This window comes from Corvus moneduloides, chromosome 6 (genome assembly GCF_009650955.1).
Source record: "Corvus moneduloides isolate bCorMon1 chromosome 6, bCorMon1.pri, whole genome shotgun sequence".
Lineage (NCBI taxonomy): Eukaryota > Metazoa > Chordata > Aves > Passeriformes > Corvidae > Corvus > Corvus moneduloides.
The window spans coordinates 63,315,260-63,330,481 of NC_045481.1; the positions used below are offsets into that span (position 1 = coordinate 63,315,260).

A 15,222-nucleotide genomic window follows, 5' to 3' on the forward strand; every position below is an offset into this window, starting at 1 on the left:
GCTGTGCCAGGGACGTGTGGTGTGACACTGCAGGGAACAGCTTTCCCAGAGACCCCTCACTCTGGAGCCATCCCAGGAGGAATGGGGCAGCGACAAAGGGTGGCAGAGCCTGATGTGCCCCTGTCAGACCCCGGAGCAAACCCCCCCAGGTGGGGACACAAACCCAGCTGAGGACAAAGCAGGGAACCCCAGACCGACAGGACACTCCCGGTTTCTGCTTGTGACACATTTTACTCCGCAGAGCGAAGGCAGGTTGACCTTTCTCACTTCACCTTCCCTTACATTTAAGAGATGACCGAGACTAAAAGAGAAATTAAAAATAAGAGCTAAGGAGAAGTTGCCTGTCCCCCCAGAGCTGGGACACACCAGCCGAGTGCCGCAGGCCGCTCCGGGACGCTGGAAGCCGGCGGGATGCCCTGCGGAGGGGCTGGAACAGCAGCGTGCTGTGGTACATCCTGTGCAAGGAACGCAGCGTGGCCACAGGCCCCCGTGTACCCGCGGCCATCTCGCTCAACCCTTCACCCAAGCCTCCTCCGCAGCTCCAGGTAGTTCCAGCAGGAAGAACAGCATTCATTTCCCGTGCCTGGTCTCTGTACGCTCCAAAACAAGTGTTCCTAGTGCCCCAGCGCCCCACGGAGCTCTCAGTTCCCTGGGAATGCAGCAGCAGATCCCTGTGTGCCGTGCTCTGAGCCCCCTGCCTCCACGCCTGGTTCCGAGGAAGACGCGCAGCACCCGGTGAGGGCCCCGCCCCGTGCGCGGGGTCGGCGCTGACCTCCCTCCACACCGACTTCCTCTGGCCCTGCCCAGGTGACACGAGGAGAGGGGGGGCTGTGTCAGTGCCATCCTCCCCGAGAGGATTCCCACACGCCGGAACGCTAACAGTGACAATTAGGAGTTAGGTAGGATAAGGTTGGGACCGCGCACCAGGCCCGCTCGGGCACCGCGAGTTCCTGTCAGCCGCGTGTCCGCGCTCAGAGCTTCCTCTCGCGGAGTTTGTCCCCGCTGGGCTCATCCAGCAGGGCCGAGTGTCCATCCCCGTTGCTCAGGCATTTGTCCCTCTCGTGCCTGTGCTCCTGCTTCTGCCGCCGGATCTCCTTGTACCGCAGGGTGATGTCCCTGCAACACACACAGCACACCATTCCAGCCCGCAGGAAGAACGGCATGGCAACCTGCTCTGCACCAGGCTTCCTGGGATAACAACTCACTGGAGCCCCTGGCTGGGCGTTTCTGCAGCTGCTGATGGCACTGATTCACGGGCAGTTCGTGTTTCTGGCTGGTGGCTTGGCTCTTCCCACCTCTGCCACAGCACAGCAGCCAATCCTGCAGGAGCAGCCACTGCCGCCCCTCCACACACCACTGCACTTCAATCAATCATGGAAGGATTTGGGTTGAAAGGGGTCTTAAAGCCCATCCAGTGCCACCCCCTGCCAGGGGCAGGGACACCTTCCACTGTCCCAGGCTGCTCCAAGCCCCGTCCAACCTGGCCTTGGACACTTCCAGGGATCCAGGGGCAGCCACAGCTTCCCTGGGCACCCTGTGCCAGGGCCTGGCCACCCTCACAGGGAAAAAGTTTTTCCCCACACCCCATCTAACCCTGCCCTCTGGCAGTGTGAAGCCATTCCCCCTTGTCCTATTCCTCCAGTCCCTGACATGCAGAGTCCCTCTCCAGCTTCCTTGTGGGCCCCTTCCAATACTGGAAGGCTGCTAACTCCTGAGGGCCTGTGCAGCTGCTTTCCGTGATCCAGACAGGAAACTGCCAGGACCAGGCCCTGTTTATTTCAGGACTTGCACCCACCCAGAAGAACTGTGCTCTCTCCCCAGGCAGTCCCGGGGAGCATGTTTGAGGATGGGGGTTGAACAAATTCCTCCTAAAGCCTTGGCCAGCACCAAATGCAGCCCCAAATGCAGCCCCACTCACCGAATGAAGAAGCGCCAGGCTGTCCAGGTGAGCACCAGGATAATCCCCAGGATCCAGCACTGGGTGATGTAGAAGGGCAGGGAGAGGGTGAGCGTGTAGGGATCGTACTTGACAACGATCAGGAACTCCGTGGCAGTAATAGCAGCAACGAGCCAGGCCTGCTGGCCCAGCTTCTTGTGGAACTTCCTGCAGGAGAAACACAGACAAAACCATCTCATTGCTGTCAAGTTAGGGATGTGGAGAAATCTGCACAAAAAGACAGCTGGGGCAGTGATTTCACTCAGCTTTGCACAGTCCTACAAGCCTAGTTCAGATCACACATGCACTAAGGCTCTGCAGGATGACACTTGCACGGTGGTGTTACTTCAGTTTCCTCGCAGAGGCTCTAAAAGCAAGCAAAGTTAAACTTCATCACCACACAATGGAGGGAAGCGTCCCCATTCCCAGGTAAACCCACATGAAACGATTCTCTGAGCAGCCTGAGACCAGCTGATGTTCAGGGTATGGCTCCAAGCAGGAGCTTCTCACACACGAGGCCCAGAGCTGTCTTTGACACCAATGTGTAGCTCAAGCTACACCAAACCATCCAAATACCCCGGGAAAAAGCACGGAATAAATCGAGTGTAGGTGATTGCTGACGCAGAGGGGATGAGTGCATTCCTTCTTAAAAGGTATCCTGCCTGGATCAGCTCGGATGAAAGGGCTGCAGAAACTGCTCCAGGTGGTGACAGATTAAATAGGCAGAGACCAGCCCTAACTCACAGGCAGGGAGATGAAAGGAAGCAGCAGATCTCTCACAGGGAATTCCAGCTGCTGGGATGATGAGGGCAGCTTTCTGCTCTGCTGGACTGCGTCCTCCTCTGCCATCCTTTCCCTGATAACAGAATCAAAGGTAACCCCAACACAAGAGCTGTGCAGCCCCAAGGCAGCCGAGGAAGAGAGCTGGTTTCCTGCCCTAACACTCAGGAAAGAGGTGAAAGGTTTTTCTTGTGATGAAGGAGCTAAAATTCATGGCCTTGATGCAGACTCCCTGGAAGTGACAGGAAGACTCCAAGCAGGAACGTGGGACTAGGGTCAAGTGCTACAGGCTGTTGCATCAAGACATTCCTGGTCAGGAACACTTCACACATCCAGTCCTCGGGAACTCGGGCAGCACGTGGATCAGGACGGCAGTGGGGTGTGTGAGGGCTGGAGAAAGCTCCACCCCTCTTCTGGGACTACGGCAATTCCAGGCACTTCACTGTCACCACGCTCAGCCCAAGGCCCTGCAAGCAAAGCCCCAGAACTGCCTGCGGACACTCAGCATCCTGAATGGGAAAAAGAATTCTTCAAGTTGGAATTTCACTGCTTTGCAGACCCAACACTGCAGGGCTGGCTGGAGAGACCTCATCAGTTCATCCCAGACAATCCCATCACCACCAGACAAGGCAGTGAGCCACGTTTCTGTCAAGGAAGGGCAGTGGGATGTTCCAGTCTTTGAGCATTAAGAGTTTCCAAAAGGAAAAGGTCAGCAAGGTTTCCCACTTGATGTAAGCTGGGAGCCTCTGGTACAGCCTGCTCTTCCCAGCAGCTTCTCCCTACAACACCACGGGAAGAATCCTGAAGGATCCTTGGCTTGAAATGATGTGCCAGTGAAGCTGGCAAACGGGGGCAGATCCTCTCTGCCTGGATGGCCTGGAATGCAGGAAGGGATGGCAAAACCCTCTGCGGAGAAGGTACCAGGTAAGAGCTCAGCTCTGCCCTTCTGCAGGAGCAGCCTGATGTCAGCTCTGGGGGGCATCAAGCAGAGCCAGGAAGGCCAGGATGTGGGGGCAGCCACCTCCCCCAGCAGGGAACGTGGCAGGAGGCGGCGGCAGTGCCGGGGGCGCGCAGCTCAGGATGAGCTGCTCCGGCTCGCGGAAGGAACGGCAGCAATTGGAACCAGGGGTGAGGCACCGGCGACGGATGGCTCTCCCAAATTCCAGTGTTATGCCACGTGGTGGAACAGAGGGCAAAGGAGCTTTTCCAACCCCACCACAAGAAGATGAATGGCGCTAAGGAGAGGAGCTCGGCAGCGAGGCAGAGACTCTTCTTACCTGTGAGTTGGAGGCACGTCCCAAACCAGCAGGTCCAACACCAAGGGCAGGGCATCCTGCCCCTGCGGAATGTCCTGAATTCCGACTAAGCAATGTGGGCTGGCCCTTCTTCCCACTTCTAGGAGTCAAAGCCTTGCAAGGGAAACTGATCTTCAGACAATGTTGGAACCCTAAATTCTGAACACAGACACTTTTTTGCGTTGGTCAGCGACAGACAATGAACACCCCTGGAAGCCAGACAGTGCCTTAGGCTGAGGATGTGGGCTCAGGTAGGTTGTGACATTAAAAGAAAAGGTGATTTTGAGAACAAAGCTTTCTCAGCTCTCACATGGTCTGCAGAAACAAAAGCAGCGAGGACAAATATGATGCTGAGGTGGGAACAGTCTCAAGTACATGCACTGCTGTGTGTGGTGCTTCACCTGCAGCACATCCTTCTACTGAGGGCCTCTGACCTGCAAGAGGATGCCAGGAGAGCTCCGGAGGGCCAGGGGGAAGACAGCTCAAGGAAAGAAGTGCCTTTAAGAATCACATTTTTTAGTCTGGGCCCTGATGTCCCCAGAGGGCACATCCAAGGACTGCAGTTCCTGGCTCTCGGTCTGGAATCGGAGCACGGAGCTCCTCTGCCCACGAGCCAGTGGCATTCCAGCTCATTTCCACACTCCCTTCTCCACAGAGAGATCATTTACCAGACACTGAGGTTAACACAGTGCACACACAATGCCCTTAACAACAGCTGCTCTCTGACCGGGGGCAGTGAGAGTGGTACCTCCAAAACAAAGGAACACGAAGCGGGATGCTTTGGGATTAGGCCTTTTTTGTCCCTGACAAGCTGAACTAGTGCCCGAGATGGATGCCAGCAAGCTGGAGCAAGTTCAAAACAAAGCACGTGGAGCCCGACATGGGAAGTACAGAGAGGTGGGGCTTACGGGTCGTCCATGAAGTCGTAGATCTCCCTCATGGCCACTCCTCCCACGTTGACAAAAAACACGAGGCGTAGCAGCACCAAGTAGTGTTCGGGGGGCATCCACAGCACGAACTTCAGGTAAAACGTGTTCAGCTCTGCCAACAAAAACTGGGAGAAAGGACACGTGGATTACATTTGGAAAACGCCAGTGGATGAAGCCTGGAATGCCCCTCTCTCCCTGCAGGGCTCCCCCTGCCCATTTCTCAGCACTGCTCAGCATCACTGAGTGAACCACCAGCACCAACCCAAAAAAACCAACTGGGTTTTTAAACATTTCCTCTACGATGGAAGAGGCACCAAAAACAGCTGCACAAGCAGTACCCTCAAATTTCAAACATGTTTGTGAACTTCAAAGAAAGAGCCTGAAGTACCAGCAGAAGCACTGAGGACAGATCCCAAAAGCACAGCTTTTCCTTTCCCTGTCCTTTAAAACCCACCATAACAAGAGGCACGAGCTGCACATCCTGGGGGGCTGGGCTGGGTTGTTTTGTCTCAGTTATGCAAACTCACCCTGAAAGCCAACTCGGGAAAGTTGATTATAAATCAAGAGCAAAATGTTCTCTCAAGCAGCTGCCCTGGCAATGTGCTTAAGGGAGCAGAGAGACACCAGAGTGTCACTTCAAAAGAAGTGATAACAAAGGGCATTAAGCATTGCTTAAGCCCAAGGAGCGAGCCAGAACCTGAAGCTGCTTAGAACCTGTCAGCTGAAGCTGGGATGTGCTGAAAGAAACATAATCCCGCAGTCCAGTATAAATTCACTGGGATCTCTGTTGCAGCAGCACCTCAACCCCAATTTCTTCAGGGTGCAACCAGCAACCTTTTGGGGAAACATCTGTTTTATTTACACTCAGTCACTGCTGCCACAAAGCAGGCCTGGAGTACCACATGAGCTTGGCCGATGTGTCCTGCAGCAGGAAGCAGGTGCTGGGAGGTTGTTCTGACAAACACAGAGTTCTGTCCTGTGCCACGGAACCTGGATCATGCCCAGTGCCTCTGGATCACCCCAAGTGTCACGGGGACGGGTTTAATTCAATTTCACAGCTGCTGGGTTGAAATAAGTTTGAGTTGCTCAGAGCAGAGCCAAGTGACATCCCACAGACGGCACAAAGGCCAAAGTCCCCTGGCTGGCAAAGGGGCAGGAGTGGGGAAAAAGGCATTTAAACTGCCCAGTTCACCCTCCCTATCAGTGTCACATGGGTGACAAGTTCTGTTCCACAGGCACAGGTACGAATTTCAGACGCTGCATTCCCAGCATGAAACAATTCCACCCCCTCAGGCGCTGTGTGTGCAGTGAAATATTTAAAAAATGAAAAATCCAGGAGAACTGAATTATTTAGGCAGATCTGTGCTTCAGGAGTGAGCTCAGAGGAGCCCGAGGCCTTGGATACAGCCCTTTCCAGCTGTAACGTGACCCGTACCTGCATAAAACCAAGGGATTTGAGCTGCTTTCACCCACAGTCGATGCTTTGGGGAGCAGCAAATTGCTGAAAACCCAGAGATCCCACTTTATATCGCTCCCATTGCCAGCAACAGTGTTCAGCAAGCAAGGACAACCCTTCCTGCAGTGAATCTGTCACCTGTCCCAGAGACACGGACACAGCTCTGCGGGACTGGGAAGGGATTCCTCCCGGCCTCAGCTTCAGGAACATCCCCAGAGCTGCAGCCTGAGTTACAGGAGCTGGAACCAGGGCACAGGAGCGCCAGAGAGGTGTCCTCACCACGAAGATGATGCCACAGACTGCAAGCCACCTGCGCAGGCTGGAGGCCGGCTTCCACTCGAACTTCACCCAGCTGTACGGGGTGAACTGGAACACGATCCTCTTCATCTTGCCTCTGGAAAAGAGCAAAATAACCACTGCAGCTTGAAGGGAAGGCAAGAGGCATCTGCCAGCGCTTCCACTTGAGACACCAGTTCAGATATGCAAAACGCCTCCGTTTACTCCATTAAAATCACAACTTAATGAGATTAGCTCTGAGCTTGTTATTTCAATTATCAATTTAAGCTTTAATATAGTACACCCCGTGTTGTAAGCAGTTCTGCTCTGCTCAGCAAAGACACTACACAGCACGACGGGGCATTACTGGTACACGACTACAAGGGATTTATTAAATTTTAATTCCCAGCGTCCCAGTTCCCGTGAAGTTCTGGTTACTAGGGAATGCAGAAAGACCAAACAGAACCTTGCTGTGAATGGGAGTAGGATGCCAGCTGGGATTCCCACACCTCCTTAAACCATTTCATTAAATAAGCTCACTTCCATCGGGCAATGCCTGGGACACACAGGTGTATTTCCAGCAATGCCATCCACAAGGTGAATAAAACTCTCAAACAAACCTCCCTGCAGCAGTAAGTCACTGGATCCTGGAGTCACCTGAACACCCAGGAATTCTTTAATCCACATTAACCCACACGGAACAACCAAGCTCTTGAACAGGAGCCCAACCTTTGTGTTGTTCCCTCCTCCCCAGCTTACTTGTAGGTCGGAATGTTCCAGAGTCCTTGCCACTTGTAGGTTTTCAAGGAAAGCCAGGACAGGGTCTTCATCCCGCAGTAAATTCCTAACCCGTTACATAAGATCACATCCATTATCCACTGGAAGGAGAAACACACCAGTGATGCTGGAGAAGGAACACTAGAGCATGGGTCCAAGGAGTGGGACAAAATGTTAATTCCACGGATTTTCTGAAGGCTAAATAGCTTGGCTTGGTGTCTCTAATAATGCACTGACTTTTGTAAACACAACCACGGAGCAAATCATTCCAAGCTTGGGTCTTTCCCAAAATCCATCCAAACACAGACCCAGAGCTGTGTGCCCTGACTGCAGGGAACTCTGATCGCCCTGGCACCAACTTAAACCTCACAGGAAAATAAAGCATAATTTTAAAAGGGTGTCCCTTGAAGCTCACACCAAGTTTTGCCTTCCTCTGAATTTCAGACTTTAAGCTTTGCACCAGAAGCCAATATTTGAAAGTGTTCAGGTACAGCTTTAGATTCTCCCTCCGGTGTGAAATGAGCCCAAACAAATATTCAACCGTGTCCAAGGGTTTGTAACCCACAAAATTACAGAAACAGTGACAAGCACGTCACAAACTCAACAGGGAGCAGTCCCACATGTGATACAATTCAGCTCTCACCACTTCCCAGCCCTCCCCACAAAATGTGCATTCCCAAATAAGCCCTGGTCCCTGCAGTACGTACGTGATCCCACCAGCATTCACTGAAGTTTGGGAGCTGGTGCTCCAGGCTGTACTCCAGGAACTCAAACATGACACTGATGATCATGCACATCCACCAGTCCCGAATCATCAAGGTCTGAAGGGAGAAAAAATGTCTTTTAAACAGCTGCTAAAATCCATCTACAGTTGTAGATCTTGTCACCAGTATCCAGAAAAGGATCAGGAAACTCGGGATAGTTTTGTTTTCATGATGTGATGGTCCAAATGCCCACCGCCTCTCAACATTTCCAGCACAAGAGACAGGAAAGACACTGAAGAAAATCACCTCTACCCCAGCCAAAACCAGCCCAGGAATATAGATTGTGATAACAATCCCATCACATGAAGAACAGAGAGAGGTAAAATGGGATTGAGCAGGAGGGAAATGAGTTGAATGCATGGAATTACTCACTGGGTGCTCAACCACCACAGGCAGCACCATTCTAACAGTGCTCAGAAAAGGCTTTTCAGAGCTTTTTATGGGCTCTAAACGACTCCAAAGCCACAATAATTTCTGATGAATGAGGCCCATTCATTCTCAATACTGACATCCTGGGGCCTTGAGATTTGGGGAAAAAACCCAAGCACAAGCCCATCTCTGTTTATTGAGACAATACACTCAACCTCCAGCTTGTAATAGAGAAATAGGTTAATATTTAACATATTTAAGAGAAAAATATGCTATGGCCCAGCGGAAATCCAGCAGCCTGCTTCCTTCCAGCTGGGCAGCCCAGTTTCTACTGCAATTCTCTTGGAAGAAGAGGATCCAAGTTTTCCAAATTTACAGCTCAGTTCACTAACAGAACAAGCTGAAGTCCAGGTCTCCCCAGGCCCAGCAAATTCACCTCTGGTTCTGAGGGATGCCCCAAACCACTCACAGAACACATCAGCACTTTTAAATGAAAACACAAACCAACAGCTCCAGCTTGTTTTTCCAACAGCCGAGCTCTGTCAGCTTGTTATTTAAATTGCAAACCCAAACAAGGTCTGCAGGGGGCAAAACCGCCTGAGTTAGTCAGTCTGCTTGGGTTAAAAAAGGTAACATTTAGACCAAAGTAATCAGCAAAACACTGCTGACTGTTCTGCCAGCAACAGGCGCAGCTGGAATTCCTTCCACGGTTGATACTGACTAAAAAGCAACAAGAATTAAACCACTGCCCATTTAATGGTTTAAAACCCTGATCTGACGCCACTGGGAAAGCAGCAGCATCTGTGTTTGGGAATATCACTGTCACTGCCTGCCCCACGCTCCACTTCCGAAGGTCGTTCCAGCATTTCTGCTGCTACAGGAATTAAGTTCTTTATTGATCTGACCCCAGAATGAATCCCTGTGGAGGAGAGAGGGAGCCTGTTGCTGCAATAAATCTCTGGAAAGAAATGAGGTGGCCTAACCTGGGCAGGAGACAGAAAAAAACGGGGAAAAAGGCTTTTGACATCTTTACATGTATTTTCATGTATTACAAAGCCTGGTATAACTGACTGTGGCTTGGCACCAGAAAAGCAGCAGCAGTGAGGCTCTGGGAGCAGAGGAGCAGAGTCCCTAAGGCGAAATGAGCCATTCTTACCTTCAGGTACCACCCAAAAAAGTGAGCAGGAACAAATCCATCCAGCTTGTCCTGCAAACCAAGAAGAGAGTAAAGGTCACAGCCCTTTTTTTTCCCCTCCCACCCCCAAGAAAAATGCAGCAACAAACTTCTGGTTTTCCCACACATAAATACTTGCATTCCTTCATCAGGAAGGAATTTAGCAGAGCTTCTTAAATCTTACCAGCCCTGCCAGTCCCTGGGCACAGTGCCTTTCCCTCTACTTTTATAAGATCCCAGTTACTCCAGTCCCTGGGGCACTGCAGATTTACAGGGCAGACCCAAAGGATTGGGTGCTCCTCACTTCACGAAATCAGGGAGCTGTAAATGACCATCATTCCTTTGCCCTGGAATTTCTGCCAGGGAGAAACAATAATCTGATGGTTTTCAGGACTCAGAAAACTGCTGCTGGAGCAACCTGGACTAGTGGAAAGTGTCCTTGCCCATGGCAGGGGGTGGGACTACATCATTTTTCCAACCCAAACCCTTGTGAGATTGTGTGGTGCAGCTTCTGGGCTTCGTGCCTCAAGGTGACCGAGGAGAAGGTCCTCAAGCACACAAAGAAACCCAAACTCTGCGGGGAAAATTGACACCAACAACCTGAGAAGGAAGGGCTATTGAACAGTTCACCCCCGGGCAATCAGGTAATTGGGATCCCGAGAGACACATCCCCATCTGATGGACAGGAAAGGTCAAGAGAAGAGAAATAAAGAGGCTGAAGAGTCAGTCACAGGCTGTGCTCCGATTCAGCACTCAGCCAGACTCACAACTGCACTCTAAAGAGTTCAATTAAGCAGCTTTTTACCCCAAAACAGCCTCATTAGTGAGTTTGCTCCTTACCCAGATGTTGTGGAAGGGGTCAGTTCCATTGCCAGGGTCATAAATCAGGCAGTTGCCCCCGTAGTCTCTCTCTGGCAGAGGAACCCCTAAATGGGGGTCAATGTACTTCATGAACTGCCTCCCGTCCTGCACGGTCTGCAAGGGAACACAGAAACCCAGGATCCTCCTGAAGGACCCACACACAGAAGGCACAAACAGAATTAAGGCCAGAATTGATCTTCACATTGACCTTCTTTCAAATTGGCTGCAGAACAATTCTTGACATAAAGCCAGGCCTCGAAGCACCCCACACACACGCACCTGACATGGAGCCTCCAATCCTAAATATTAAGAGGGAAAATGGCTACAGAATGACCTTAAAGATGAGAAATCAGTGATCCTTAACCCTTTACCCCAAGCCACTCCTCTGTGCTCCCCATCTCTCCCAGAACCTTCACACAGCTCATCCTTCCCAACCCTCATTTCCAGTAAGGTCCCATGCAAACAGCAAAAAGAAATTATCAAAATGACCAAAAAGTGAACTCATCTGCCACTAAAACAGCCACACATTGCTGAGAGTTTATCTCCCAACAGAATCACTCGGTGCTGTGGTCAAGGCTCTACCCCAGAACATCTGTGACAGGCAGCACAGCAGGACAAGGCCAAAATTAATTAACAGAGTAATAATGAAATTACAGAATGAACTGCTGAAGCCACACGAACTCTGGGACAAGTTTCAGCCACGAGTGAGCTTGGATGTGCTGTCAGGAAGTCCAGCCACCTGCAGACTCAGCAGAACTGAACCTTATTTAAACCTGGGCAAGGCAATGATGTATTTTTAGTAAAGAGTTAAGCAACAGCAGGGAGTTCCTTAACCACTAAATCTCTGCTGACACCACACGCTGCCAGAGGGAAGCAAAGCCATTCCAGCCTTTTCTGCTGGAATTCAGAGCCACGCCAGTACAACCAATGAAAATTACTCAGTCTGACTGCAGCCACTCGGGACATATCATGCACAAGGATGGCTGGAAAAACCTAGGGTGACCAGCCCCACTTCTTCAAGCTCACATGGCCTCTAGAAGCAAAACTTTAAAAAGAAAAAAAGCATTCCTCACCCTTCTCTCATGTAAAACGATTTTTAGAGCTGCCTGATGAGTATATTGACTCAAAATATTTTAGTTTTAACTTCTGAGAATCGTAAAAGTCAGGGGGAAAGTCTCAGTTTACTAAAGGACAAGACATGGCAAAATGTGGTCAAAAAAGAACACAGTAAAAACAGTTTCATTTGGAAGCACCAAGGGCATGTCTTTCCATGAAAAACGTCCCTCTCAGCTCCTGCCACCACACAAAGCTGGGTGTGAAGTTTTGGTTTATTGCAAAAACCCCACACCTACCTGTCATTCAAGGCTAAAGGTATTTCCAAAGGTGAAACCAGGTGAATTCCCCCTGAGTCCAGCAGGGCAGAGACTGGACTGTGAAACACCAGCTCCTGAACGTGAACTCCCCCACCAGCTCATCTAAAACCACTTCAACACGGTGTCTACCCCGGGCTGAGGGTGACTGGAGGTCAGAGCAGGTGAAATATTTTTGCATTATCATTTCCCTCAGCCTCAAAGTCTCATTAAACAGCCCAGTGATTCCATCTCACAAAAATTAACATCTCCTGTAGTCAGCAGGGAAAAAAACCACCACAAAGGAGTTGATCTCCACATGGAAGTGGCCTTTAGGAGCTGGAGGTGTCAGTCACTTACCTGGAAGAGGATGAAGATGAGGAAGAGCTCATAGACCACGCTGACACACAGCCAAAACCTCCAGTAAGCTGCAGAGAGACACAGGGGGAATGTCAGGAGCTTTGGAGCAAACCATAAATTAATTATTCATTTACTTCAATATCACCAAGCATGGAATCCTGGAGTGGTTTGTGTTGGGAGGGACCTGAAATCCCATCTCATCCCACCCCCTGCCACGGGCAGGGACACCTGCCACTATCCCAGGTTGCTCCCAGCCCAACCTGGCCTGGAACACTTCCAGGCATGGGGCAGCCGCAGCTTCTCAGGGAAGCTCCGTTTCAAGGGATGCTCCCAGCATGGAATTATAAACCCCAGCTCCCAAGCACAGTGCTCCCCACCCTCCCTCAAGGCCACAGCCAGAGAGGATCCTCAACTCCCACCCAGGCTGCTGTGCAGGTTTGCTGGAACTGCTCAGGCACTAGCCTGCATCTGGGAGAAGGGACCCGGATCCAGAGCACCTCGACCCAACAAACTCAGCAGCTGAGAAGTGGAAGGAGAGGCATGTGCCACCTGCACTGCTTTCCAGCAGTCCCTGGAGGGGAACCTGATCCTTCCTGAACTTCCTCCCTGGTCTCAGGTGACCTGACCTGTCCAACCTTGGCTACACCAGACGTACCCAAGGCAGGCCAGAGCCACTTGTGGCAGCCCAGCTTTCGGCCCGAAGACAAGGTCGTGCCCCCGTGGGGCAGACAGCATCTCAAAACCCCAAAGGCAATTTCACTTTCATTTGGAATGCAATTAAAAACACGGGGACCGAAGGTTCAGCAGGTGCTGGATGCAAAGCCTCTGAGACCACCTGGGACTCTCCACAAGAACCGCCCGGCAAAGCCCAGCTGCTTCGGAGCCCTCCGCAGACGTGTGATTACAGACCTGCTCACACCCCAGCGACACCTGAACCCAAAGGGTGCCCAAATCACCGTGTCTGCACACTTCCAGCTCCACCCCGGCACCTCAGCCCTCCTGACAGGCTCAGCCCTCGGGTCACAGGCCCTCCTGGATGGGAGTTTAGTGCTCCACGGGCTCATCCATGCCCCTGATCCATCCTGCTCCACCCAGAGCCTGGTTTCCGTCCCATGCAGTAACTTCTGAGCTCTGAACTCCCCCAGCGTTTCTGATCCTGCCCCGAGAGGCTGATGCAGAGCCAGGGTAGGCACAGACACAGCTCCAGCAGTTTTCCCTCCCCAGATCCAAGGATTCTACACAAGGGAATTCAGGAAAACTGGACACGTTCCCAGTGGGTATTGAAACTGCAGAAACATCACACACCGGCCCCTCTGGAACGGGACCTGCCTTCAGGTGTTTCCTGGTTATGAATGGAGCTGTCCTTCCTCAGGTCCATGGGGGTGATGGAGAGGAATCCCAACAGGGTTGGCCAGGAAACCCAGACCCTCAGGCCTGGCTTGGGAACTCCTCCCTGTTAATTCCAAGGCAACGTAGGCACTGATGTTTAAAGCAGGGCCAGGCATAAATCATGCAAGAATGAAACAAATTCCGGGCTTGTACCCAAGAGTTATCAGCTCAGAACCCCAAATCAACTCCCCATGGAGCTCAGGAGCTGCTTTATCCAGAAACGTGTCTTTACCCAGTTCAGCCTCAAGTAGGAAATAATGCTTAAAAAAAACCCAAAACAACAAAGAAATAAGGAAAAAAACCAAACCAAAAATACCAACAAACCCCACACATTTTTAAAAGCAGTCTCTGACACCACCATTGAAACAGACCACAGTGTGGAAGGTGGGACCTTTTTGCAGCAAACCTGCTAAATTAATTCCATCCAAATCACCTGTTTTACACTTCTGGAAAATAAAAAAGAAAAAGGGAAAATAAAAAAGGCAGGTGTGGCCCAGAGAACATCAGTCCAGAGCTCCGTGACAGCTTTCACCCTCCTGTCTTTCCAGAATGCAGCTTAGGAAAAACCAAACAGCCAAAAAAAATATCCTCCATCGGTCACAGGAGCATTTGGGAGAGAGGAACCTCTTCCCAGGCTGGCACCACGTTCAAGCCAGCAGGGAGAACGAACCTTTCCTCACCACACTTCTCCCACCAGAACTGAGCAGTTTCCTTTAAATGCCACTGCCAGATGCCTGAAAATGCTCCTTTTTCTAACCCATAAACCTCGTTCCAGAGACTTACACCGCTCACAGTCAGCAGAGTGACAGACTGGCCCTGAAAGTGGTGTAGACACAGAAAGCAGAGAAATCGAAACCCTTGTCTGAGCTTTTATTCCTCCTTGTCTGAGTTTTGTTCCCCTCTGTACACAAGGCTGTGGCAGCTGCTGAGCAGGCTCAGCCAAAAGAGGAAATGAAAAGTTGAGATCTGGCTCTGATTTAGTGCTGTGGTTTCTCCCCAGCTGACAGAGGTCCCCGAGAGGTTCTGAGCACACCCCAATGACCCCAAATGTCATCAAGGCTCTACAAACACTGCTCCCTCTCCTCCTGGGCCAGGCTCAGCTTTCTCTGTAAGGTTATTTTGGCACATCTCCAATACTCGTTTCCCTTAAATTCACTTGCCACTTCACCTCCCTCCAGCCAGGGCTCTCCTCCTGATTAAGGAGGTCTCCACTAACCCCTGACACACACCTGCTAACCCAGTGATTCCCACCATCCAACACTAAACTGCTGCCAGGATTTGGGAACAGGGCATGAACATCCTGGAGAGCTGATTCCAACCAGCCTCTTCCCCTACTTCTGCTCAGAGTTTGACCCACTCTGAGGGGCTAAATGAGCAAAAACCCCACAAAAATCTGGGTTGTTTTCCCAAGGAAAACACTTGTCCTGGAGCTGCTCCTCCCAGTGCCACCAGTGCTGCCCATGCCTGGTCCCTGCCTGCACATTCCCAGCCATCCCAGCCCTCAATC

General features: G+C 51.4%; 1 protein-coding gene across 5 annotated transcripts in view; it reads right to left on the reverse strand.

Moving 5' to 3' along the window:
* Positions 1-211: 211 nt before the first annotated feature.
* PTDSS2 (phosphatidylserine synthase 2) overlaps positions 212-15,222 on the reverse strand; it is a 32,479-nt gene continuing 17,468 nt past the window's right edge. For 3 of the 5 annotated variants that reach the window (XM_032111859.1, XM_032111861.1, XM_032111862.1), the window contains exons 4-13: positions 12,327-12,394; positions 10,597-10,731; positions 9,739-9,789; positions 8,157-8,270; positions 7,432-7,550; positions 6,676-6,790; positions 4,920-5,065; positions 3,994-4,183; positions 1,919-2,104; positions 212-1,116 (exon numbers count right to left, since the gene is read on the reverse strand). In XM_032111859.1, coding sequence (XP_031967750.1) covers positions 1,009-1,116; positions 1,919-2,104; positions 3,994-4,183; positions 4,920-5,065; positions 6,676-6,790; positions 7,432-7,550; positions 8,157-8,270; positions 9,739-9,789; positions 10,597-10,731; positions 12,327-12,394 — 1,232 coding nt within the window. In that variant the 3' untranslated portion in view covers positions 212-1,008. Of the gene's footprint in view, positions 1,117-1,918; positions 2,105-3,993; positions 4,184-4,919; positions 5,066-6,675; positions 6,791-7,431; positions 7,551-8,156; positions 8,271-9,738; positions 9,790-10,596; positions 10,763-12,326; positions 12,395-15,222 lie in introns of all 5 variants that reach the window. The other 2 variants (XM_032111863.1, XM_032111860.1) reach the window with 2 other exon arrangements.